Here is a 26,934-nt window from a genome sequence, read left to right on the forward strand (position 1 = left end):
TTAGATTTCAAAATTATACATTTATTTTAACCAAACACAGGACAATAGCTTCAATTAACTTAAAATTTTTTATCACGTTATGGCAAACACAGGACCAGTGTGCTCAGAGGACAGACAAATGATTTTTCAACTTAACTTTGCAATACGTGCTGAAATTAACTTGGAACACTTGGAACACATACAAAGAACATAATACGAGATTATTATTTTAATTAAATATACCAAATAATTTCTTATAAACAATTTAAAAGTATTTAAATAGCTGCTGAAGTAGCTAAAGTTTAAATTATTGGCAAGGTATGTAGATACAAAGATACAAGTATTTTGGAGTTGTATAAAATGAGATTTTTCTCCCCAAACAAAGCCTACATTAAGTGTAAGGTACTGTCCTGTCAAGAGAATATTCTCTACCTGCATGCAGTCCTATTGATTACATCCCTATTAAATCAGCTTTCTGGTTCTGAACTTGCAGGCAGATTTACTCTCACAGCATGCAGTCAGTGATGAAAATCTCAGTAAAAACCTTTCGAGCTAACATGAAATGGAAACAAATTTTTCAATAATATAGGTCCTATAATCTGCTTATTTTGAAGAGGAAAAATTAATTACACCCTAACTTTACTCCCTGCTGCTAAATTCATTTTTTAAAAAAGCTTTTTGTATGTTTTACACTTTCACCATGAATAGTTTAAAATCAAAATCTGTTCTTCTTTGAATATGAAGCAACCAACAATGCACCTAACTCTGAGCTTAGAGGCTTTGCCTGTGTAAGTCACAAGGTCACCAAAATCTCTCCCCTCTTTTAATTATTTAAAGAAACATTTTACATCTTCTGATCAAACATTCATTCATAAATTAAGTTCTGACCAGTTACTGTACACTCAGGTGTTGTCCTTTCCCTGAAAGTAGTGCCACTTCTGTTTGGTTTGGTCAACACAAAAGAGAACACAGCACATGATCTGAAGTGAGTCCTCACACCACTGCTCTGCTGGAATTCTCTGAACTGCCTGGACAGGGCTGCTCAGGAAGGTTCCCAGCTGGGCAACTGGGACTCACTGGGAGCTCCCTTATCTCTAAGTTTGCAGACCTTGTGATGATCAAGTCCTGCTGTCATGGGCTTGCCTATTTTCAACATCAGAAGGAAAATATTTTCTGAAAAAATGCTTTGTTATAGTTGATGCTTTTATCCTTCAAACTCTTTACATAGCAGGGAATGGACATTTTGTGGTCGACGTTTAAATACATTTTATGTAATATGTTAAAATTTCTCAATATGCCAAATTTCAAATATGTCCAAAAGCTAAAAATGTTCAATAAATATATCACAATTATTTTAACCAGAACACTCATTAAAAAAAACACCCAGCTATTTTTGGCTCCCTTCTTATTTAATCCACAGAAAATTTAAATGAACAGTAAACACAGAAAAAGAACAGCAGCGAAGTGTCTCAAACTCCCAAATACTAAAACCAGATAATACACTGTAAGGATAGTTAAAGCTCTGTAAAACTTTCAATCAATAAATCTTTGAAAACAGCTTTTTCTGCTACTTCCCTGCTTTATACTTGCATGCATTCAAGTGCATATAATTCTTAGGTTTTTGATATTCCATGCAAGGTCACGGTCAATTTCAGAGTTATCTCTATCTTGTTTCAGGAATGTCAAGTAAGATAGTTATATGCTGTTTTCAAACTGGAGATATGCAACTGCAAAATTTAGTGTACTTCAAAGCCCATCCGTTCTAATTTTAAAAAGTAAAATTAGTTTTTAAATTGTATTTTCATGAAAGCATTTCTACTCTAGTTTTGGCCTTAAAAAGCACCTATTTAAGTCTTCTCTTCAAAATCTACAAACTGACTTTCATGCTGAAATCTCCAATCTCAATTTACAAGGAAGAGAACAGTGCCCTTGTTTAGGGGTATATTAACTGCAAAGATCATACTGACTTTAAATTTCAGCTTTGTCACAGCAATTTTACACTTCAGATACAATTACAGTAATTTGCAGAAGGTTCTTTGCAGACTGTACAGAATAAGAACTCAATACTTGAACTAAACACTGACCCTTTTTCTAGAATTGTACTGTACATCTTGCTTAGGAAACAACTAAATACAATGGTCCATCATGCAAGCTGTGAGACTGTCAAAATTTTTTTTTGTTCCACTAAATTCAAATGAATTTTTACAAATAATTTATCCAATCTAGATAAATACTCAACATAGAATTACTCTTGGGAGTCAACATTTTCTACAAAATTATGCAACTATGACTAAAAGCAGTAAGTACTAACTGCCCACCTCAATATCACTGTGTACAGTGCCATTGTAAGATGTGCTTCTCCATAGTGTACACAAAATCAAGGATGTTCATGTTTTATAATACTGGGTGCAAAATAAAAATTAAAAAAAAATAAACCACAACCCTTCTGGTTCAAGTCACACTACGTGCATTTTGTAACAGATTTTAAGAGAGTGGAAAATTTAGGCTACCAGGAATTATGGAACATGCTAGAGTTTGTATTTTAAACTTAAAAGTTTACTACTAAAGACAGACAGGGAACCTTGACCTACTGTCAGTATTTAATCACACAGTTCAAGACAATAACTATAATCAATTACTTTACAAGCTGATGATGTAATCAAAGTACTGGCAATACCAGACATGACTTGTTGACTGCACAGTAAGCAAGGCCATGAGATGAAAATGTTTATGTACTTTGACTATACCTGGTTACTGATTTTGTACCTGAGATGAAAATTAAGAGGTAAGAGAACTAGTTATGGTGTAAATAATTACCAGATGAAAACATGCAAAGAGAACTGCATTTTTAAAAAATATACACAAAAAGATCAAAACTGACATTTTCCCCTTATGATTATTTTCATTTTGTTGTTTAGACAAACACTCTAAATCACTTTACTGTGTGACAGACTGTGTTCTGAAACTATTTTAAAGGCTCCTGTGATTCCAATGCTTTAATAATTCATGGAATTTTGAGTAGAAGCAACATCCTCTACTCCCTAATCTTAAGAAATTTAAGGCACCCATTAAGAAGCAAACTTCATGGGAAGTTTCCATTCTAGGGAAAAATAAATTTTCCCTTCAACAGAAAAAAGTAGTCGTTGTGAACTTGTGGAAGTGATTAGAATGCCACATTCTCAGTCAGTGAGGCAACAGCTTAGATAAAACTCAATCTAAAGAGATACTACTGAAGCCACAGAATCTTCACTAACATGTTACAAAATATGTAATATTGTGATGGAAGGGAAAGTTTGTATTAAATTCTGAAAAAGCTTGAAGTTCGAAGCAGAGCAAGGTTGGGCCCCACATAATGATGACAGGAAATAAATGAGAAACATTTTTTCCATTATAGATACACTTAATTTATGCAGCAAATCTGCAAGTTTAATGGGTCACTGTACCACAACAATGAGTGCAAATACATGATTTTGTGGGCAGAAGCATTGCTAAGGAAGCATATTTTGTTTTCATCTGTATGGAATGACAGCAAATCACTTCTTTGATGAACGGAAATTTCATTCCATAGGTCTGAAAACACATCTACGATTTATTACTAGAATCAGCTCAAAATACTTCCCATAATCACCAAAGCTCAAATAATATGTAGCTATTAGACACAGAAAGATATACAGGTTTTTGGTTACAACTGGGATTAGCTTCAGATTCTGAAGCTAATTCTTTGCTTCTGCAGCTTCTTTATCATGTTTCTCCTTGGCTTTCTCTTTTTCTTCCAGTTTTTCTTCTTTCTGAAGCAGTGCCATAATCTCAGCAACCTGACTGGTGCCAATATCAATATCTTCTTTGTCAATCAGCTCTACTACCTACATGAACATAAAATGAGATTGAGAGAACATTTAATTTTCACATCATTGAGCCATTTTCATATAATAGATTTTGTTAAGTCAAAAGTAGCCAGTGCTGACATGGTCAAGAGAAAGAGTATTTTTTTCCTACATGGAACATAAATTCAAACAACAACCAGTGCCTCAAACATACCAGGAGTGAAAAAGGAAAACAAAACAACAAAACCTACATCAAAGCAAATAATGTAGAACTTTTGCCTCAGCACAAAGAGCCACATTTTAAAGCAATAGTAAACCAGACCAGTTTACTGTATCTGTTCCAATGGGAAGCTCAAATTCAGTATCTTTTGAGGCAGTATATAAGACAATACTTATTTTACAGGCTTACTCTTATAAACACAACCTGTTGACAATACTGTACTAAATAGGCATGAATTTACAAAAACTCAGAAGTACAGGAGGATGAGCCTTTCAGAAAATACAATGGAAAATTCTGCATTAAATGCAGAATTCAGAAGTACATTTTACCTGTGTTCTAAAGGTAGAATGGCTGTTCTGAGCAACAGCAAAGAGAATCACCACTCGAACAACTTCAGTAGAGAGGAAAAACTGTGTTTCATAAGGCTGACATTTTCTACCTGGCCACAGTGTCATAACTTTCAATGCTATTTCTGTATTGAGTAGGAAAATTACTTACAAGGAAGTACGTTTCAGAACATCTCTAAATATACCAAGTGAAAAAGAAACAAGAAAATGAAGGAGAAATGCAGGGAAAACCTAAGGATATTTTGCAAGCTGAGACAACAGGACAAAGCAGGCAAAGAACACAAGTTATTTACGGTGGACAAAAAGAGCATTTGATGTTCTGATGTCTCTCGTGTATAGGAAATAAAGGTCTCACTCAGTGCCATGGTCTGGTAACCACAGTGGTAGTGAATTAAGGGTTGAACTTGATGATCTCAGAGGTCCTTTCCAACCCAGTTGATTCTGTGATTCTCTCAATTACATATCTAAAGTATACAAGGAGGCAAGAGAGCCTACTATCTTGTATTGACATAAAGTGAATCTAGGAACATTATGTCAAGACTTGGGCTGAACAGAAGTATTCCTGAAATAGTTCTTCTAAAGTTCCTTTCTATCCTTCCTCCCATCCCTAAATACCACAATAAAATAGCCATATTTTACAGAACTTTACACAGGAATACAGGAAAACCTACTGCTTTAAAGGTAGCAGTACCACTACCACCCCACCAAAAAAGAAAGAGCCACATAAATTCTGAAAATCCTAGTATGTACAGTAAGATGTATTTACAATACAATACCAAAAACCTCAGTGGCATCAATAAAAGACTATTGAATATAATAGCAATATGAATTTAAGTCAAAACAGATACAAGGTTTCTGTGAAGGATGGTTAGCCTTATTTTCTTTAAGCAGTCCACAGACTTACCTTAACAACATTATCTATATCAATTTTGCCATCTTTGTTTTCATCTAGTGCCTCTGCAATCCTAGTTAGCTTCTCCTCTGGAATCTTCTGAATGTGCTTCATCACATTAATGAGCTCAGCAATACTGATGAGATTCTCCCTGAAGAGGAAGCACAATCTGTACATGGCAGCAGTTACTCCGAAGGAGTAAAAGTGACAAAAGGCAGAACTGAAAGCCACTACACTACAAGTCATTTGTGAAAACATAAACTACTTATAAACCTGAACAGAATGCAAAAAAGCAAAAGTGAGTTACTGATCAGCAAACAGATTTCAAATTGATCTTTAGCTTACCACTGAACCTCACACCTTCACACTTCTGGTTTCCACATGCTTTACTGAAAAAATACAGGTACCCACTAGCATTCAAAAATAAGTTTAGTGAAATTTCTGTGCTTCCCAGACTGTGTAGTGAACATCCTTTGGCCCCCTGCCCCCAGCCCCAATTGCCAAAGATGCAGTGCCATGGATCTGTCATCTGATTAGATTTTGAGATGTTGGTCTACAGAAAATTCTCTGAAGTCACATGAAAACAGAAGTTGAGAATTAATTGTTTTAGCAATATAGCTGCTCATTAAAACAGGCTTCATTTAATCATATCAAGAAATAGACCTTGTAGAAGAAAGGACTAAACCTGACACAGTGTCCAGTGTATTTCAGATGTTTCCACTGTCTGCTTACTGAGCTCTCCAAGCTAAAGTTGTTCTGCAACCTAAAGCCTCTGCTTGCCTGTGTAGTTTTGTTGAAGAAACATCTTCTAGCACAGGTCAAGTTGAAATGCAGGAGGACCACGAAGCCAACAAAGATTGATCAGAAGGACTTGGCAAGTATAGTCCCAGCTCCATACCTGTCCCTAAACTCTGGGCACAGACTGAGTTTATTCAAGGAGGATTTCTCAAGCTGCCATTAAGTGTCCCGGACTTCTATTTTTTTCTAAAGTTTGGTAATGACTACACAAACTAAAAAGTTAAATAAACAAGACTTTGAAAATTAAGCAATATTTAAACTAGTCATTTTCAGTCATGCACAATCACCTACAAAACTACCCACAAAACCATCCATTACATGAAGTATAATCAGATTCAGTAGAAGTAGATTCTATATTGTATTTTTTACTTACAAATTCAGATGGCTTTGATCAACAACTTCTCTATAGCACTATTGATATAGCCTTAATCTTACTACACAGAATTTGAAACAAATTTCTCCAGTCTAGATGCAACAAAAGCAGAAATCTTATTTCTGTTTAGGTTATGATTTATGGGAGCTGGTAAGCTCTCTAATGAATCACAAAGTGGTGCAAGAATAAACTAGATTAATACAGCATTCACCATCATGAACTGTGAGAACTACACTGAAGAGTTCCTAGGTATGTTAATGCCTGTAATATGCAATAACTGCTATTCAATATACAAATGCCAAAGATTTTCCAGTGACATTAAAACCTGGAGAAGTGTTGATAAAATAATTTTGTCATGGAACTATCAAGAGAGAACTTTTTGAAAATCTACAATTGTCAAACTAAATTAAATTTTCAGAAAGAAATTATCTCCTTACTATCATTAGACTCATTTCTCTCCAGAGACAGGGTAGACATTACTGCATTTTTTTTCTCCCTGCACTATCAAAGAATAACAAACATGAATATGCTCATGCTACTGTTGTGCACCTTGTGTCACCTTATCAATGACAAAGTACTTCACAAGGACCATGACTAAAGAAACAATTTCACTTATAGAACCATTATTGCCAGAGACATGAACCCCTCGAGACTGGTACTTGGGAATTATACCTGCTTTTTTCTTCCTCATTTCAACCACATTTAACATACCTTAAAGGAAAGAAAATCTACCACACAATTTTGTTAGTTTTATTTTTTAAATAAATTAAAATGCTAAACAACAACTAATTTACTAATTCTTTTCTAACCACACAACAGACAAAAGCACGACTCAAGATGAACAGAGACACATTCAGTGTTCTTAAGTCACTTACCCAGCAGGAGGAGTATCACCACCATCCAGCTTTACATCCCCTGCCTTTTGATTTGTCTCTAATTCATTAATAATTTTGTCTATCTGACCAATCATTCGGTTCACTCTCTTGGTCAATCGCTTGCTTGCTTTTGACTCTTCCACCACATCCTCCTGGCCAGTTTTAGAGAGTTCTTTTATCTCTTGCAGATCCTAAAAGAAACAGTCAGCAGACAGAAAAGTTCCATTGGTGTGAATTCTCAGTAACAAACACTACTGACTCTGACAACCATTTCAAGACAAGAGCCATTTGCAAATTAAATGCAAATATACAGACATAAAGCCAACTGGCATTAGAACAATAAATTATAATGCTGCCATTTTCTTGCACTTCTTAAATATTATTTTCCAAATCTTCCATAAGATTGGCCAAGATTATTTTACTTTACTTGAAGTATCTCTAATACTGATATCTATGCTCGACAAGGAGGGACTGCAGTAAAAAGCAGTTCTCAGCACCTACTAATCAGTAACCTGCACAGTAAGAGCAGGAACAGGATTCTTATTTGGCAGGAATTACTCCAATGATTTTAACTAAGCTCTGAACACATTATAGAAATGAAGGTCTGTACACAACAGGATAAAGCTCATTTACTCAGCTATGAAATACAGGCTAACAGACATCTAAGTAAAATAACCTTTAACTTCGTAAATCATTTATGCTAAAACCAAACACATACAGAAAACAAACAAACAAAACAACTTCCATGCCCTGTTCTTCACCTCATTATACTCCTGGATATCACCCTTCAATTCTTCAAGCTCCTCCTTTTCCTTTGTTAGAGATTTTTTCTGTTCCTGAAGCTTGGTGCAAGCATCACTTAGCACATCTATCTCCTCTTTAGTGATTTCCTCACCCTGTAACAGAAAATACATACAAAAATACAAAGGACACATTTGTGATTTTTCCCACATACTAGTTTTTTTAGCAGAAAAGACAGAATCAAGATTCTTTTTCACATGTTGGTAGTCAATATTGTACAGAGTGGCACTGTGAGTTTAATGCAGAAATGTGCATTTTGAGGCTAATGGTAAATACTGAGGCAATTGTTTCCTATGCTATTTATTTTTCAAGTGCACCAGTATTAAGTTTGGCTAATGTAATTCATTATGTGGGTCTTGGCTATATTCAATTATTTTTTCAATCAAGAATGTTTTACTTCCTAGTCAATGCCTTCTTCAATTTTCACTGGGAGGACTGGCCCTCAGAAATCCCAGGTCTCTGAGACCAGTCTGGAGCGAGGAAGATCCATCATCAGTGGAGCAGTATCAGGTTAGAGAACATTTAGACAAAGTGAACACACACGAGTCCATGAGACTGAATGGGATACACAACCACAAGTGCTGAGGGAGCTGTTTCATGTCAGTGAGAGGCTGCTCTTGATTATCTCTGAAAGGACATAGTCAGAAGTGAAGATTTCTTGGGACTGAATGAAGTAAATGTCACTCCCATGTTCAATAAGGGCAAGGAGGAGAAACTGGGGAGCTAAAGGTCAGCAGACATTTAAAAATAGCATAGTCTGACCGTAACAAAGCATGCTCTGATCACAACATAGCATGCTAATCCTAGAAATTACCCCTTTACTTTTATGGTGGTATAAACTACATTTAACAACATACTAAAGAAATAGTGGAAGAGTACACTAGAAAGTTTTTACACACATCAGTTGTAATGCCACATCAGTTTATAAGAGGAAGTTGATGCAAATCTAGTACAGCCTAGTCCAAACCCAGTTCGTACTTAATTCCATTTTTAGCTACAACCCTTCAAAAGAAGGGAACACTCCTCCTTACCTACTCTTGCCCTCTCCCTCCTGATGTGTTAACTATACACAAATTAAACAGGCACAGATCCATTACAGCCAGTGCAAATGTTCCCCAGAATAGGTATATCAACATAGGCAGATAAAGGAGATACTCAAGATGATCTCTGCTGGTGTCAATATTTGCTTTGGTGTTTAAGAATTTGCAGTCGACTAATTAGCTGGTTAAATGTGGTGAGAGGGTTAAAACATTCAGGCAACTCATCATGGCTCCTATATGGATGTCTTGAATCTTTACAATGAGAAGTGTAAGGACATAGTTATCCAGATTACCTTGATGCCTTCCAATACTGGTGCTGTGTCTTTCAGTGTCTCCGAGAGCATCGTCACATCTGCCCTTGCCAGTTCTTGTTCAGTATCCAAAACCATCTGACTTCTTTTAGCTTGCAGAGCAGCTGCTTCAAGATCTACTGCTGATTCCACCTCTTTCTAAATTTGAAAAGCCCATGAAGGTTTAATTAAAACAAAGATAACAGTGCCTGTATTAGAATCAGTAAAGAATGCCTTTTCAAAATAGGTATAGTTGTCATTGTAGATGCAGGCATTTTTATGAGAACACAACACTAAAAAACTGCATCATATTGAATAATTTCACATTAAATACCCAATTGTACTTAGACATCTATGCCCGTGACCACCTGAGGCTTAATTAACCAATAAAGCAGGCCAGCAGCTTTTATAGTCAAGCATTACACAATGACATTATAAGGTTAATGATCAACAGAAAAAGTCAGGGATAATAACAATTACATTTAAAGTATGGGGCAGGCGTTAAAAAACCCAAACAAAACAACCATCTTTGCAGTGAACCCTACCATGCTGCAGTCAGTTTGTAATATTCTTCCACATCTTCCATATGCAGATTTAAAGTCCAGGGATTTTGCAGGCCAGAGCAGAGGCAATAACTCATTACATGCTAGTTTTACACTGCTGACATTTATTTCTTAATAGTCAAGAGAGCAGAACCTACCACAGCTGCAACCTGAATGGTCTCTTTGGCTTTCTCTGCAGCTTCAGACATTCTTTCCATCTCCTTTTCTTCATTTTCTTTCCTGATGGCTTCCTCTTCCTGAAGTGTTGCTTCCAACCGTGCTTTGTTATCTACTTTTTCACCTTCAACTTCTGCCACTTTGACCTGAGCCTCTTTGGCCTAAAGATAACATAAGTTCATATATGCAAGATGGGTGTATATATAGATATATATGCATGTCCACATCATGTAAGAAACTTATTCATCCTTATTGATTTCACCCCTTTTTTTTTTTTTGCCTGTCTCAGAAAAAGATGATTTCCTTCAAAAATGAGAACTTTCCACCCTGAAATCACACACATTTTCCATTCTCTTACTCTCAATGCTACCAATAACACATGCAAATCATTCCTCTCTTTACACAACAGCCTCAACATTTTCATATCTTAATGTCTGTAGACTGCCTGGACTGTAGATTGTTTTTTATGTAAATAAAAAAACATCTAAATCTTCTGCTTTTACTGCTTACCCTGATGAAATGAAAAACTGCCTTTCACTTGCTCTACTCTCAGATTCCTCCACAAATAATCTAAATACTTCTGTATTTGAAGGTCACTCAAATAAGAAAGGGAGCAGAAGATCTACTTCTCTAAATGGATTTTCAATGATGATACTGAAAGTTGGTCACAGACCATGTTCATCAATACTTACAACACTCTCTGGTAGTGTCTGAAGTGTTGTTTTGAGTTGATCAGCTGGAGAAAGGGTATCTGGAAGATACATGGCTCTGGATAAAATAAGCAACGAAGTAGGGATTTCCTGGTTCAGATGCAGATCTAGCCACTATAAACACAATACATTAAAAATACTTTAACTTTTGGATTTCTTTTTTACTGATCAAGCCAACCATACACAAAGATGTACATGCTATGTTTTTTTTAACACTACTTATCAGTCCATATCCTAGCATAGGAATTACCAGTTATAAGCAGCAAAGAATCACAGGAATTGCATTGAAACAAATGAAGAACTGATTCTTTTTGAGAAAGTTTTGAATTAATATTCGAAAAATTATTTTGTTTCACATGCATCTTCCCCTAAACCAGACAATACCAAGAGACAAGGAACTGATCTACTTCAAGAAAAGTTCTTTGCAGAATAATGCAAATAAACAACAAGAAAAACAGCCAAAATCCCACACATATTTGAAAAAGTTTAAGACTAGGGACTTATTTGCATCATCAAAATATTATGTCCCTGTCAAAAACCTGAAGCCCACTTCTACTACATACTTACACAGCACACATTACAAAAGCTTACTAAGGAGACTGCTCTAGCCAAGCCTTTAATGAGACCTGAAGAAAAATTACTTCCCAGAAATGTAACAAAAATCAGAGCTAGTAAATGAAGTCAGATCTGTGCATTCAGCCCCACAAAAACAAACCTGTTTAAGCTGCTCCTTAAGACGCTCCTCTGTCACACCAAGAGCTCTCATACCTCGGGCACGACAAGCTGCCTGCAGCTCCTTAACAGTCAGGCTATCAACGCCTTCTTCAGCAATCATCTGCACAAAGTAAAGTAAATTTTTAACATGCTCAAAGAACCACCACCAATGCAGACCCAGGAGTCTGTATTTTTACAACGTCCACTAGAGGCTGCTGTGGTAACACCCAACAGAATTCACTTCTTAAACAGGGAACGTCAGACTGGAGTCTTGACAGCACCACAAGGGTCATGTCAAGTTTCTCTTGACATTAGTATTTCTATCAGCTCCCCTAGAAATGATAGCTTCATAGAAACTCTCTTCTTTTCAACGTGATCACTTTCATTGTGATTAAGGGTAGATTTAAAAAAGATCAGCTTTTTCTTTACAAATAAGGACACGTCTGTCTTGAAGCTATACAAGCCTTCTCATTCTAAGTTAGGTCAAAAATAAGACAAAGGAAAACACCTAGAGTGACATATATGTATATAAACATATATATGCACATACCCATTATTCTTACATGGTAAAATTAACCAGTGTCTACTTAGAATGACTTACTTTGTCATCTGCTTTTATGCTTCTCAACCTCATGGTCAGCTGGAAGCGGAGGAAATTATTAGTCCCAATTGACTGAAGTTCCAACAATTTACAAAGTGCCACCAACTGAGGCCTGGTGAGATTGTCCAGAGTCAACTCATCTTCAAACAGTTTAGAGAACCTTAAGATCTCCTCATTACTGGGTCTTTCACCAGTCTCCCTGATCTGTAAGAAAAAACAAACACACACAAAAGGTTTTCAAGGCAACTGTTAGGGTTAATAGGAAATAGGATGCAAGGAAGATATGAAAGATTTTTTTTTTTTTAAATATTAACTATAAAAGGTGAAAGAATGGATGGTTTTGATAGTTTCTAACATCATTGTATAATATACTTAAAATAAAACTAACAAACATTAGATGCATATATATACTTAGGTCTATCTAAGTATAATCTAATATATATAATTAGGTCTATCTGAGTTGGCACTGCCCAGAGATACCTCAAAAAAATGTCTGAACTAATCAACAGTTGCTCCAAAAGTCATTCAAGTATTCTTACTAAACATAAAAGCACATTAAAAGCATCACCCTGTGAAGATAAAGCAAAAAGTTATGTCCAATGGCAAAAATTTTGAACTGTTGCTACCTCTGTAAAACACAGATTTAGGCACCTACGTATCTTCTCTCCAAAACTACATTTGTTACAATACTGTTTGCTTCTAGGTCCTACATGTTCTGTGGCACCTCAGTGCAAACACACTTGTACTTCCAAAGCACAAACCACTATTCAGGAAAAGACTGCATGCTTCTTGACAGAAGGTTCTATGTAATTGATTGTACAAATGCAAAATTAAGCTTTTAAGTTATGTGACACCATATGCCACTTCCTGGTAATTAAAATCAAATACTGGAAGCAGAAATAGCAGTTCAAAGAAGCAGAAAAAAAAAAAAAAAAATTCCCGAGTCTCATCAAGTCATCATAAAACATCACCTGTATAAATGTTGATTTTTCTATTTTAAGTATAACATCAAGTGCTTATTAGTGATATTACTGAATCCAAAATCTACAGAACAATTAAGTACTTCCAGTCACATAACATATTCAGTCTGAAGAGTAAGCAGATATGCAAAAAACACTCTTCCCAATCCATCTACCTTTTTTTAAGCCCTGTAAAGCTAAGTGATGTCAAGTACAGTCTGACAATCTGACATTATCTGATTTATTTTGCCTACTTGTTTTACTTTCCAGCACAAATCTTTTAGTGAATGGCTTATAATGAGTACAGGAAGAGATAAAAATTTGGAAGACAAGATAGTCTTGAGCCCACCCACCTCCAGGATACTTGTGTAGCTGAGAAACTAACTCCGAGAAAGAAAGGTCAAACACCTTGGTGTTCCAGTTCATCAGCTCCTTCATTACAGGAGCCAAAAATGGAACTTGAAAAACAAACTATTTTCTTTCTTGTTTAAAGCTGAATTTTGGCAGAGCCAAGCATATGTTTCTTGAGAATATAAACTGAAACTCTACTACATCAGTAGCTACAAAGCAACACAAATTCTGGAATTCTGCAACAAACAAGTTAAGCCTGTAATCAATTGTTCTTGCAGCATCAAATAATTCACTACAGAAGCAGCTATAAAAGAATAGCAAAAAAGTGGGAAATGTTTAAGCTCCTTCCTGCTCTGACATTTATTACCTACTATAGTGAAATGAGACCAATGACATTTGTTTCCATGACACAAATGAAAAATGTAGAGCCGTTAAAACCACACCCACACATGAGAAATGCAGGGCTTGAAACATCTTCTTACTCATCAGAGGAACTTGGGACTTCCTCCAGCAAATGTGTAGTAATACACCATTTATTTCCAGAAAGTAACTGCCAAGTGTAAATTCCCAGTAGCAGTTCTTTCAGAAGAGAATGAAACATTCCAAACAGGAAGCATGGCAGTGGCATGCTCCCAGAGGCTCAGTGTTTCAGCTACTAACTACTATAAGTAACCATTTAAATTTTTCTGCAGATGAAAAAGAAAAGAAACGGGTGATTGCACTGAAGCTTCAAAGTACATGGACTGTGCAAGCAGACACCACCTGCAAGACTTGCCAGTTCTATTATCTGAGGTAACCTACTCAGCACTATCAACATAATCTTATTACCCCACCCTTTAAAACTTTATTCTCAGCACTGAGCAGGAAAAGCTCAAGCTAGCTGACAGGACTTGTAAAGCTGAGGTCTGAAATCCCTGGGTTTATGTGACTTTTTCTGTTCAAATACATACTCTCCCCAAAGGAGGAGCCTACATTCTTAATTTCAACAGTCTACAATGGGAGAAATTGGAATAAACCCTATCCAGAGAAGATTTAAAGTGGTACTTTTCAACTCTCCAGTGAATACCTGACCCTCACCTACAACTTGGTGAAAGGCAATACTGTCAAACCTAATGGCTATCAAGGAATGAGGCAGATATCTGACATTCAATCTCTGTGACAGCAACTGCTTGTGAATAGAAAAATTTTGATTGATTACACCAGATTACGCCACATTCTAGTCAGTACCCAGAAGGATTTCAGCAGTATGGCAGCTATGCATTTAAAAACTGAGGGTTTTTTAAGCAGAATTCAATTTGACAGAAACACTTTACTTTTCCTTTACTAATGTTTCATCAGTTAATTAGGGAAGAACTTTTCTCCCACTTTTTACACCCAGGATTCAAAAAGGAGGTCAAAACCTACATGAATAATTACTGAATGCATGTTTTTTGATGTTAGAATTAACTTATTAACAAAGAACAAGAAACAAATGTACAGAAATATACTGCTTCTAGAAACAGTCTGAAAGTACCAGCTAGAATACCAAAGCTAGAAACAGTAGAAGTTTAGCACACTGAAGTACTACTTGCAAAAAAGAAATCTATCCTAAAAAAACTATTACATCCTGCTCCTTCAAATCCAACAGAACAAAGGCTCCTGATGATTGCAATACACCACACTATTTTTTTGTTAGGAAGAGATAACACATTTTTTTAAAAACTACCTTTTGAAAGAACGCTGAAAAATCTTTTGTAACATTTCCTTTGGCTGCTTTATTTTTTAAGGCCATCTCCTCAATCGTGTCCTGAAGGAACTTGGCCAGTTCAAGCTTTACTCTCAATTCTTTCTTCAATCTTTCCTCCTGTTAAGAAAAATAGTTTTAAAATTTCTTTTGATAAATGTGTGCATTAAATACCATTTCTTCTGCCCACAAACAAGCTATGTGGAGTATTGCTGAAGTTCTGATGAAACACACACAGCATAAGAGGACATCCACTCCTGCCACACAGATCCCCAAATTGTACTGAAAGATAGTTTCATCAGTGCAAAGCTCCAAGAAGGATGAGAGGCACTGCCAGAGTGAAGTGCAGCACAAGGGGCCTCACCTGCAAAAACTAACATGCTCTTTCTATTAGTAATAGCAAAACAACAGATTATATTTTGTGTAACTGAATATATCTGACTGGAAGCTCACTATTTATGAACTTCATGGAAGTATTTTGTCCTCTGAAAGTGAAAACTTTTGAGGCATTTTGATTTCTTTTACAAAGCTCTAAGTAATTCCCAGAAAACTTAACTACATGTATTAAAGTATAAACTAAAAAACTGTACCATAAGCTATTTTAAATAGTTAGTATATGTATAAAAAAACCTTCATCAAGAATAAGGACTACAAACGTTAAAATAAATGTATTAAAACATTTTAATTCAAACTAGAAAAAGTTTAGAAGCTTTCACTTTTGCTTTTAAGGGTCACAGGAAATGGATTTAAGGACAGCAGAGTGGAAAAAAAAAAAAAAAAAAAAGAGAGAACAAGCTTAGAGTCCTGATGGCTGAGCACCTGCATGTATTAAAAGGTAAATCAGGGTGGCACTGTTTTATTATTAGATGTTAACAAGATCACCAAAACAATGTAAAGAAAAAAGTATTCCTCAAAGCCCAAAGAAAAACTCTGATTTTCATAATTTTTCTACTTTTTTTCCCAAAGGAAGTTCTTTTCTTTCAAAACATATTTACTGGATTATAAATTCAGACCTGCTTACCTTTTTAGACTTTGTCTCAAATGTAGAGGGAAGCATATTAGGGAACAACTTAAGAGCTACTGGAAGCAAAAACTCCATAAATGGGACAACAAGAAACACTAGGAAAGGGACCAAGCGGAAAAGATCAGCACATATTCGAAGAAACTGAAAAGAAAAAACAAAAAGTTTTTTTTGAATAATTAGATAGCATTTTTCTTACAAATACTTATTACAATCATCCACATAATCACTTAGGCTTATATATACTTGCTACAAAGGAAATTTAAAGTAACACAAAAAAAGGATGAGACAAAGTCAGTTATATCCTACACAGTGCCAGAGTTTCACCCGTTTTCAACACTGCAGAAAGTATTTCAAAAGCCTCACTGTGTCTCAATAGGATTACTGAACAAGTATCTCATTTAAACCTCTTAAAAGCACCTGAAAACAGGAGGTGGTCATTTGTTGTCACTAAAGCTGCTTAACTTCTTTTGTTCATCTTTATTTGTGCTCCACCACTTCTTACATGCATGAGCTATTATGGACTAAATAATCAGAAATAAAATGGAAGATCCCACCCCTCTGCCTTATAACAATTGTGATGTACATTTAAATCCAGGGTAATGAGCCAACCTTTGTAGATTTATTTTGTTTTAATCACTGCTTTTCTAGAGCAGTAATCCTGTGAAGCAGGCTGATGAACTAGTTACTAAATCTGCAACTGCATAAAATAAATAGTCCTTTCTTGTTTCTGTACATCCATAAATATGTATATTAGGCTGTGTAGTGTTTGATTGAATCTCTCAGTACTTGTAGGAATCGTAGTAACTTGGTTGACATTGGGGATATTGTAATTTCCTTCACCAGAGACTGAAGGTCAGATGTACACTGTGGCACACTACTGCCACAAGCACTGGCAAAAAATAGGACACAAGTGCTATCATAGAAGTGCTCTAACACAAAATCAGAAAAACTTCAGCCATAATTTTCTTAGCATGGAAACAGGCAAAATCTTAAATACTGTTTATAAAATGCACAAACTCTGCATAGCTAAAGTTTGACATTTTTCTTTGTATATAAAAAATTCAGTTTCCCAGAAGGGATGCTTTGGTCCATTGTCACAGGCTCAAAGATGTTCCCATTCATTCCAAGAATAGAAGATAAATGACTGCCAGAGTTCAAGGAGATGTAAAAATGGTTGGAACCAAATTTTAAAAGTCAGAAGAGTAAGTACAGTTCCCTACAATAAAACAAACAAAAATAAAACAAGCAAACAAAACAACAAAAAACCCACCTTTAACAATTTCTCTAGAAAGCAGCACAGAGTTCCTATTTCTAGACAGTATCTATTTTTAGGTAGTGCATGCAAGTATTCAGAGAGGGCAGAATCCATATCTGAGGAAGCAGTTTTATAAGCAGATTAAGATAACCTAACGGTAACCTGGGACAAAGTATGAAGAGTCACAAAGCTTTACTAACACTCCCAAGGTGAAGGCACTCCACTGATCCAGCTACAGCTTACCAGTACTAAAAAAAAGGGGCAGAGGAGGGAGGGGGTGGTGGTGGAAAACCTGATTTAAGCACCAAGCAGCACTGGCCTTGCTCTCAGCAGCACCATCCTGGATCACTTTACATTAAGCATGAAACTACACCCTCCCCTAAACGAAGGAAAACAGCTTTGCACAGAAATTAAATACAATGGTGCATGATTACACACATATTATTTGGCAGCACAGTATAAAAAAGAAACAAAGACAAAAACTTGACTACTCTGTATCTGCTGCTACGGCTCATTTATTCCACTTTTCCCTCCTCCGCAGGGCTGATGAGTTTGTAAAACTGACAGACTTGCTACAAACTCTGTTCGGCATCTGATCTCCATGTCCTGAACCACCCTGCTGTAGGAGGCAGCACCAGAGCAATTAGTCTGTAACAGCCAGTATCATATTTTGCATCTTCTACTTTTCTAAATTCAGACACATAATCCTGTTGCATCCAAACCCTACCAGCAATTGTACAAGCAGAATTTTGGAACCTACTTTTGGTTTACATGGTTTACATAGTTTCCTTGCATTAGCCCTGCTGCAATTGCTTGTTAGATCGTGGTTAGATTACTTGGATATCTTTCCACTATTGCCTCCAAAGAGGAAGGAAAGGGCAGGCAGAAATAACTCATTTGTCAGTCAGTGTAAAGATAAGATTTGCCTAGGACTGACATTTCATATTCAGTTTAGTAAATTTAAATAAATATGTACTAAAATTTGTAATTTTTTTTTTTAAAGTTGAGGCAACTTTTTCAAAGTTGTAGTTAATCTGGCATCAAACTTTTAAGACTTCTTTAGAGTCATTACACAATATAGGGCTGAACTGTTAAAAAATGAACTGTGTTGAAACAAGCATAAAATAAGGTTTAAAAAAAGCTTTTGTTCAGCTGCAGGCTAGTTTGCTTTTCAATGGATTCTAAACCCACATCCTCTGTCCATACAAAGAAAACACAAAACTTGAGAAAATAACATTACTGTAGCTCTTAAAACTATCTTCTCTACATCTTCTGCATTGGATTGCACACATACAGACAAGCTGCATCAATGTAATAATTTATCCTTGCACAATAAATTTTTATTTTATTTAAAATAAGGGAACTGATACTGAAATCACATATCTTAACACAAAAAATATGAAAAATCAGGAAGGCCAAATGCCTGTGTAAAATGTCTGTGTAAATATGAGAAAGCCAGCTCTGTCACATCACTAGATGCCAAAACTACAGGGCAAACAAATAAAATCCTCTGTAGATGGAATAATACAACCAAAAATAACTTATTACTTCTAAAGACTCATGCCTTCTAGAATACAGTCCTGATTTTTCAGTAGAAATATTTCCATGATACTGTACTCTTGCTCATATAATGTCTCAGAAGCACGGCTCAGGGAACACAAAATAGGCAGGAAAACCAATTATTGCAATCTTGACCTCTGGAGGATTTCTGATTCCATTTTAAACCATGAATGAATTTGTCTCACTCTGTTTCTCAAGTTTCCCATAGCTCTCAATAAACCAGCAAAAGCCAGAACTGCTACTTCAAGAAGTCCTGTGATCCTCATCCCTCCCCATCCTCAGTTACTCTTTCTTGGCACTCCCTAATCCCTCTCCCTGTTACATTTACTGCTGAGCAATGTTTCAGCTGCAGCAGCTGCCAAGCACACTCTTGGAATAAGGAAGAGTGCAAACTAAGAAGTATCATGAAGACTCTGAGACCAGATACTATCAACCAGTGCTGCTGTAAACAAACAAACACCTATGAAAACTCCTATGTGTTTATTTGTATTGTATTTCACAATTTTGGTTATTTGTCTAACTTTGCATATATAGGGGAAAAAAACTTATCCGTGCTGCATTGTGATGTTTTTTAATTACAGATGAAAATGTTCAGCTAGGTATGTAGTTTTATCAGGAAATTATTAAAACTATGAGCAACTACTCATATTTTTCATCATTTCACAAAATTGAAGGCAATTTTTTTCACGTCAAATGTTTTAAAATATCCATATTTTTTCATTATAGTTGAATAAGCATATTTACTTCATCCAAAAAAAGAAATTACTATTGAAATGCATGTACATTATCCTACTATGAAAACAGTCATTTTGCACTCTAGATTTCACCTCCATTCCCTCTTCTTTTAAAAATGACCATTTGCATTTTTAGTTTCAAAAATGTAAGTTACGTGTCATAAAGAAAAATAGAAGTATAAAACAAAAACTTGCCTCAAATTATATTCTGCAGACTAAAATTCTCACACATACATTTATAACAAGTAGTAATAATATCTGATTATCAATCATGTTGTTCAACCTGCAACTTTTCTTCTGTTTAAGAAAAAAACCAAAACCAAACAAAACCAAAACACAAACCACAACAGAACTGGTGCAAATTCAACCTTTACCAGAAGCACTTCCCCTCTGTTTTTCCAGCTGGTGTGAAAAAGCAGGGAAAGTGACCATGTAGACACACACACAGCACATGGATGGGAACATGAGAACAAACCAGAACTGCTGTCCACCTGACAAAACAGTAGCACCCTCTACCATTCCAACAAAAAAACGACCAAATTTATCTTCAGTAATGGAAAGCAATAAAACGTTTTGCGGTCACATCCAAAATTTTTAGCATCCATGTTGGGAGGAAAGGGGAAATACACCTAGCAATTTTAATTCTAGGAACAGAAGACAACAAAAGGAACCAGCTCCATTCAGACAAAATGAAGCAACCATTAAAGATACTCAGATGAAACTGGGATTTACTCAGTACCTGTCTCCGTTCTCGTCGAGACAAAGTGTTTCCATGAAGTATCCTCCAGAGCATCCTTGCAGCTATTTTTGTGTCAATCCACAGTAATCGAAAACCATGGTAATAGTGCTTCAGTTCATCCACAATTCTTTCTCCAATAGATTTTTTCACAACTTCCACTTCTGTTGGACTATACACAGGACCTCCTTCTTCCAACTTTTTGTTTTTGTCCTTTAAGGACTTTAGTGACTTTTCAACTATGGAGTCATCTTGAAGGGGAAGTGAAGAATGCCACCATCTAACTGGAAGATACTGGGGACCTAAAACACCCATGGTTGCTTGTGGCGTCCATGAGGCAGAAGAGCTCCTAAGAGTAAAGTGTATTTGTTGAGATCCTTTAGTCCAACAGCAGTAACGATCTTTTTTGGAACACGCGTAAACAGGAGGGACACTAGTGCAATATTTAAAGTGTACAGTCCTTCAAAAGAAAAAAAAAAACATTCAACAATTAGCAACAGGTCATCAGCTACTTATGTGTATGTGTATTTATAAATATACTGTAGCATTTGATGAATATCTAGCATATATTTAAGAAAAAAACCCCAAACTTGTGACTCTCAAGGCCAATGTTGGTACCTGAGAAGAACACCTGGCTCTGACCCAAAAAAAAACCACAACCAAAAAACCAACTGCAAGGTATTTACCAATATATAACTTTAAAAAGGTAGCTTATTTTAGTCTGATTTAATAAAGACCAGCCATCAGAAGCACTCTCCATTTAGAAAGCTGCGTTTGAAAATAAATCCGTAAATCTGTAAGTAACATAAATTCCCTTCTTTTACTACCAAACCAAAATCAGAAAGTATGTTTGTCTTCAATCAATGAACAGAAAATAGGTGCAAATGGCTCTACAGCTCTGAGTAACACTTGAAGAAAAAAGTGTATTGAACACTTAAGTAGTATTGTCCTGACAGTTAAGACTGTACATAAACTAGAGAATGCATATTTAAATATTCCAAGGAAAGGAATTAGGAAATTCATGTCATGAGCCAAGTCAGGAACCAAGAATGGATTCTACCAACATCCAACTCCCTAAGTTCCATAAGAGGACACAGTGGCTGGATTCATTTTCAGAAGAGGACACAAACTCCAAGCAGAACATCACCCAGGCTGCAATGTACAGTAAACTGCTATGGCTTAATAAAGGCACTGCACAAATGACCTACATTCCCAAATGTCAACTGTTTCTCAAACTAGCTGTGACTTCATGTTTACTCTGTTTAACTCCACAGATAAAGTATGCAAAAAGCCCATGATATGTCACCTGGAATCACTCCAAAAGACCTCACTTTTTCTCTCACACAAAACCAAGCAAGTGAACAGAGTAGTACTCAGACTGCTTTTAATCTGTCAATAACACAAGGTAAAGCTAATATATCCACACTTTGTCTAAAAGATTTACAACTACATTCTGTGGTAGTATACTAATTGCTGGTTTTGTACAGTTCTGAGTTTAGAGAAGAGTTCATATTTACTCACATCTTGTTTGCCAGCCTCAGGGAAGTACAGCTAAGACATGCCCGATCTCCCAAGTTACCTAGGAAAATATCAATAATTAGCGTTAATTCTGAAATTTATGAAAACACTGATCTATCAAGTTATACCCCAAATGCATGACTTACAAGACACATCTTTACGTTGGAATAGCTACTACTGAAAGCACAAAAAAGATGCTGTTTAACAGCAGCTGCCTTGTGATACACATTTTGTAAGCACATTCACGCTTTGGATGATCGTGTGTCACAAACAGCCAAGACCAAAGATTTTTTAATTATTTTATTTACTTTGCCAATAACCATGTGAAGTCCTGAAGCCCAAATACCTTATTCTATTCCAACAGAAGTCAAAGTACATCTTGTTCTTCGTATTTCTCTCAATCAGTAATCCCAACTTACAGGATGAGTTGGGAAAACAGATGAGAAGCAATGCAGTAACACAGCTGACACCCCTGTAAGTGTCCAAGTAAACTGTCTGTGCAGGCAGCCCAACTCTGGGGATGTGTCAGGTACTGTCTGCACTGGTTCAGTTCCCTGAAGCCAGACTTCCAAGTCCCTCCGACAATCAGCTACATTGTAGAAAAAACTTAACTGAAAGGAAATGTAATTTTTTAATGGCTTCATGGAAACACTGACCCAAATGGAGCACTTGCCAAGAATCTAGGAGGAAAACGTTTGGTTTATTTTAAGCAGAACAACAAATGAAATATGAGTAGGAACCTAAACACAATTCACCAGAGGGGTGGAACCACAACATCACTGCAGCATGTTGCTGTCCATTTTGATTAGCACCTTGTAAAAATAGCTCTACCCCTGGATCTCTCTGCAAAGGATACAAATTGTCTTGAAGGGCAAGAAACTGATTCAAAGAATATGAAAGGTTAGCTTTCCAGTAAACACCATGTTCCTCAATTTCAATTTTAGTTGAAATGCTAACTCATAATCAGTGCTAATAACTTATACAAGTCCACAGACACCTACTTATGGGCATTCTCTGCCCAGGTACAGAGACAGGCAGCAATAAATTGGAAATAAATAGAGAAGACCATTAAATGAAATATTATCTAAGCCTGTACACATCCTTCAATAAAGGGCCATGCTTGAAAGCCCTCTGACCATCCAACACAATGGAAGCACCATGAGCTACAGCAAGTGCTACCTGGCAGCTGAATGCAATCTACAATCACTGAAAATCATCCCTGAGACCACTAGAAAAGAATCAATCAAACTCTATAGAGCAATTTAAAAAAAAAAAAAAAAAAAAAAAAGTAAACCTTGTATCAACACCTAGCTGCAGTATCTCAGTATCCTCCCTATACCAAGTGCAAAAAGATTCCTAGGAAGAACAAAGGGAGATCCCATGAACAAGACTTCAAATGCCTTGACTCTTTTGGGCCAATGCTTTCAGAATTCACTGTAAAAAAACTAAAAATGGAAAGCTGGATGGAGTGGGCACACTGTGGTTTGTTTCTCCTATCTGGAAACTCCTGTTCCTGGTCAACTCTAAGATGCAGCAGGACAGAACAGGCATTCTAGAGATTAGCAGTCAACTTTTCCACCATCAAAGCTGATACAGCTATGACAGACTCTGAAGTAGACAGTTGTATCTGAGAAAGCACAGCACTCAGCACTGATCACCAGAAGCCCTCCTCAATAAAATATCCTAAATTATTAGAAGCGATACCTCCAAAATCAGGTTAGGTATGGAAGGGAGGGGGATGGGTAAATATGAAGTTAACCTACCAAAGAAAAACCCCAATAGCTAAAGAATGTCCCATGCTAAGCAGGCTTTGATGTCATTACAGCAAAAGCTATGGCATTCTTAAAGGAAAAGGATTTACCCATCTCAAGTTATGTCAAACTCTTAGCAGGTACACACTGCCACTGCAAGTAAGCCAGGGCAAAAATATCTCTTTCTGGCTCAAAATTAAAGTCCAGAGAATCTGTGAAGGCACTGTCACACTCTCCAATATTTACAGAAAGATCAGTAACTGATTTCTTAACCCAAGGAGTCTAGCCATCTCAGAAGGATGCTTCTGACATGAGGGAAAAGCTGAGCAAAGCAGAGAAGTACACAGAGTCGTGAGGAATAAGTCACAGCACAGCAATGCATTTCTCTCACCCAAGTGCCAGCAAGCACCCAAATCCCATTACCAAACCAGGCAGCTGTACTGGTAGAGGCCAGCACTTGCTATGGACAGGTGCCTCTAGAATAAAGAGGGATGATCTGGAGATGAAAACTGTTCTGGAGTTTCTTAGATAAAACTCAAGCAAAGTGGAAGTGTCTTGCTATTGTAATCTTTACATTTTTTCCAACAAGTCTCATTAATGCTAAGGAAGGGGCAAAAGAACAAAAATTTGAAAACTACTTGAAAACATACAGCCTCAAACATTTCTTGTCTTACAGCCATTCAGAGTATGATTGGGCACATAAATATATACCATTTCATCAGAAGACTGCAAAATAGCTGTTAATTTCAACTTTGCCACTTCTGACAAGAGCTCTTCATGTTTTGCACTGTCTGTTCTAACCATGCACCTAAGTACAAGCCAGCCCTGAAATTAAATATATACTCACTTCAAATAAGAGTAAAGTCCATGCTCCTTGCTTCTAGAATAATACAAACATGCAAGAGTGTCTGGGCAAGGTCAGTGTTATGTAGCATAACCAGCACTTTAAATGAAGTGTTGAACTTTTAAGGAATCTGCACTAGGATTACTTGGTTTGGAAGTGAGAAAGGCAATAGTGCCAGAAATACTGTATGTTAGCATATACTTCATGGAAAAAAAGTAATGAGTAACTTTATTTTTAAATCTAATGAAACATCAAACTAAAAGTTTTAAATGGAGAATAGCTGTGCACTGTTCTGTGCTTTTTCTGTGAATTTTAAAAAAGAAAAGTCTGACATGCAGTAAGTCCCACAAGTACACAGTACTTAACAGCTTGATCTTTACAGGAAGAACAATTAGGATTCTTAGAAGCACTTAGCTTTAATTTAATCTTAGATTACTTACATGTAAAGCAAAGAAGATGAGCTAAGTAAAGCAAAACACTATTAAAAAAAAAGTACCACAGACTAATGTGTTAATAATAGATTACACCCCAATTAGAAGCGTTTATTATACCATAAGCATGGTATACCACAGCACACAAACTACTTGATTCTATCACAGTAGTTCAACAAGTGAGAATTTTTATGTGGAGTCAAATTTATAACACACAAAAACACAGCTATCATTAGCATCTGTTCTTATGCTATGCCACAAGAAAAATCAAAGATCACATCTAATTTCAAGGCATGTGGATGTGTTTCTTCCCTGTTTTAAACAAACTCAATGACTACCATTCTCCAGCTTCTTGTTAATGTCACTGTGCAAGCTTAGCCTAAATAAATGTCTTTATAACAGCAGCAAAAAAAACCCCAAAACAACCCATCAACAATTGCAGCTACCACACTTGAGTGATTATTGGTAACCAAGAAGTCAGCTTGTTCATCAAACTGAACAAGCATCCATATGGTTGATCAGGTTTGCGAGAACCTGAAGGTATATTCTGATCTCTTAATATCTGAAGGTGCAGATATTCTGATCTGTCAGCCCCTCAGTGGCAAGCCAGGGCCCAATGTCAGTGACAATCCACTGCTTGTTCATCTTTCACTCATTCCTCACTAAACCCCTGATGTTGCAACTCAGGGACGTAAAAAGCTACTACAGATCTCATGCCCGTCACACGTTATCAGCTGTTTCATGTCATTAAATATCACCACTCGGTGATACTTAAACTACCAAATTATCGTGATTATTAATGGAAACAGGATTATTCACGGCACTAGCTTTCTATTTCCCCAAGCTTTCAAAGCTACTAGCAAAATGGCAAATCCGTGCTCTCTTCCTAACACAGACTAAGAAGTAACCCCATGTACTTTCCTACGGGGTACTGGAAGCGCCTGTAACTCCCCTGCACACAACTCTGCGGCCAAGCGATACTGAGAGCACGACAGGCAGGACTCAACCGCAATAACGTACACTTGTACCCCTATAAAAAAACACAGGGTTTTTTTTCCCCTCAGTCAGCTAGCATTTAAGGGTGGTCATGAGGGGAGAGCAACCCCTCCACCCATCCCGGCAGGGAAGGAAATGCTCTTGAGCTGCCGCCCCGGACCGCAGCAGCCAGGGAGCGGGATCCAGTCCCCCAGCGGCTCCCTCGGGGAGCGGCCGAGGGCGGCAGGGGCGAAGCGCCGGGCCCGCTACCGCCGGCACGGAAGGATGGGACGGGGGAAACCGAGACAGGGCCCCGCTGCGGCCCTTCCCCCCGCAACGACCTCTCCGCCCACACCGGGAGCCCCCACGCGGCGTCGCCGTCGCCACCTCCTCCCTCCCTCCCTTCCCCACCCCGCCGCCCAAGCTCAGGCCTTCGGCGCCGCCAGCAGCACCGGCCTCACGGCCCGGGAAGCAGCGCGGCCGCACCGCACCCCAGGGCCGGGCCTGACCACCGGGCAGCTGCCTCTCCCTCCCTCCCTCGCCGCCGCCGCAGGGCCCACGGGCAGCCTCACCCAGCTGGGGCTGGCGGCGCAGCGCTCGGGGCAGGCGGCAGGCCCGCCGGCCGCAGGTCTGTAGCAGCATGGACGCCATCTTGGCGCTGAGGCGCGGCTGGGCGGCGGGCTAGCGGCGGCGGCGGGCTACGGGCCCCGCACGGCGATCCCCACACGGCCTGGAGCGCCCATCCGCCACCGGCGGCTGCCTTTGCATAGCCCCGCCCCGCGGCGCCGGGCACGCCGGGAAGTGTAGTCCTTGGGGGGGAAGCACGGTAAGCGGCCTGCGGGCGCGGGACGCGCGGCATGCCGGGATCTGTAGTCCTAGGCCGTGGCGAA

General features: G+C 37.5%; 1 protein-coding gene across 2 annotated transcripts; it reads right to left on the bottom strand.

Moving 5' to 3' along the window:
* On the bottom strand, positions 1-26,834 carry LETM1 (leucine zipper and EF-hand containing transmembrane protein 1). 2 transcript variants are annotated; one of them, XM_071753299.1, is made up of 14 exons: positions 26,617-26,834; positions 22,047-22,104; positions 20,529-20,985; positions 16,238-16,381; positions 15,199-15,336; positions 12,184-12,387; positions 11,584-11,703; positions 10,851-10,982; positions 10,140-10,319; positions 9,443-9,598; positions 8,070-8,204; positions 7,309-7,499; positions 5,275-5,431; positions 1-3,842 (listed from the first exon to the last, which is right to left on the bottom strand). In XM_071753299.1, exons 1-14 carry the CDS (start codon positions 26,693-26,695, stop codon positions 3,693-3,695), a joined length of 2,301 nt encoding a protein of 766 aa, XP_071609400.1. In that variant the 5' UTR covers positions 26,696-26,834; the 3' UTR covers positions 1-3,692. The 2 variants fall into 2 exon arrangements, with proteins under 2 accessions (XP_071609400.1, XP_071609401.1); XM_071753300.1 differs by having other exon boundaries at positions 5,275-5,413; positions 26,617-26,833.
* Positions 26,835-26,934: the final 100 nt, after the last annotated feature.

The sequence above is a fragment of the Heliangelus exortis genome, chromosome 10 (genome assembly GCF_036169615.1).
Source record: "Heliangelus exortis chromosome 10, bHelExo1.hap1, whole genome shotgun sequence".
NCBI lineage: Eukaryota > Metazoa > Chordata > Aves > Apodiformes > Trochilidae > Heliangelus > Heliangelus exortis.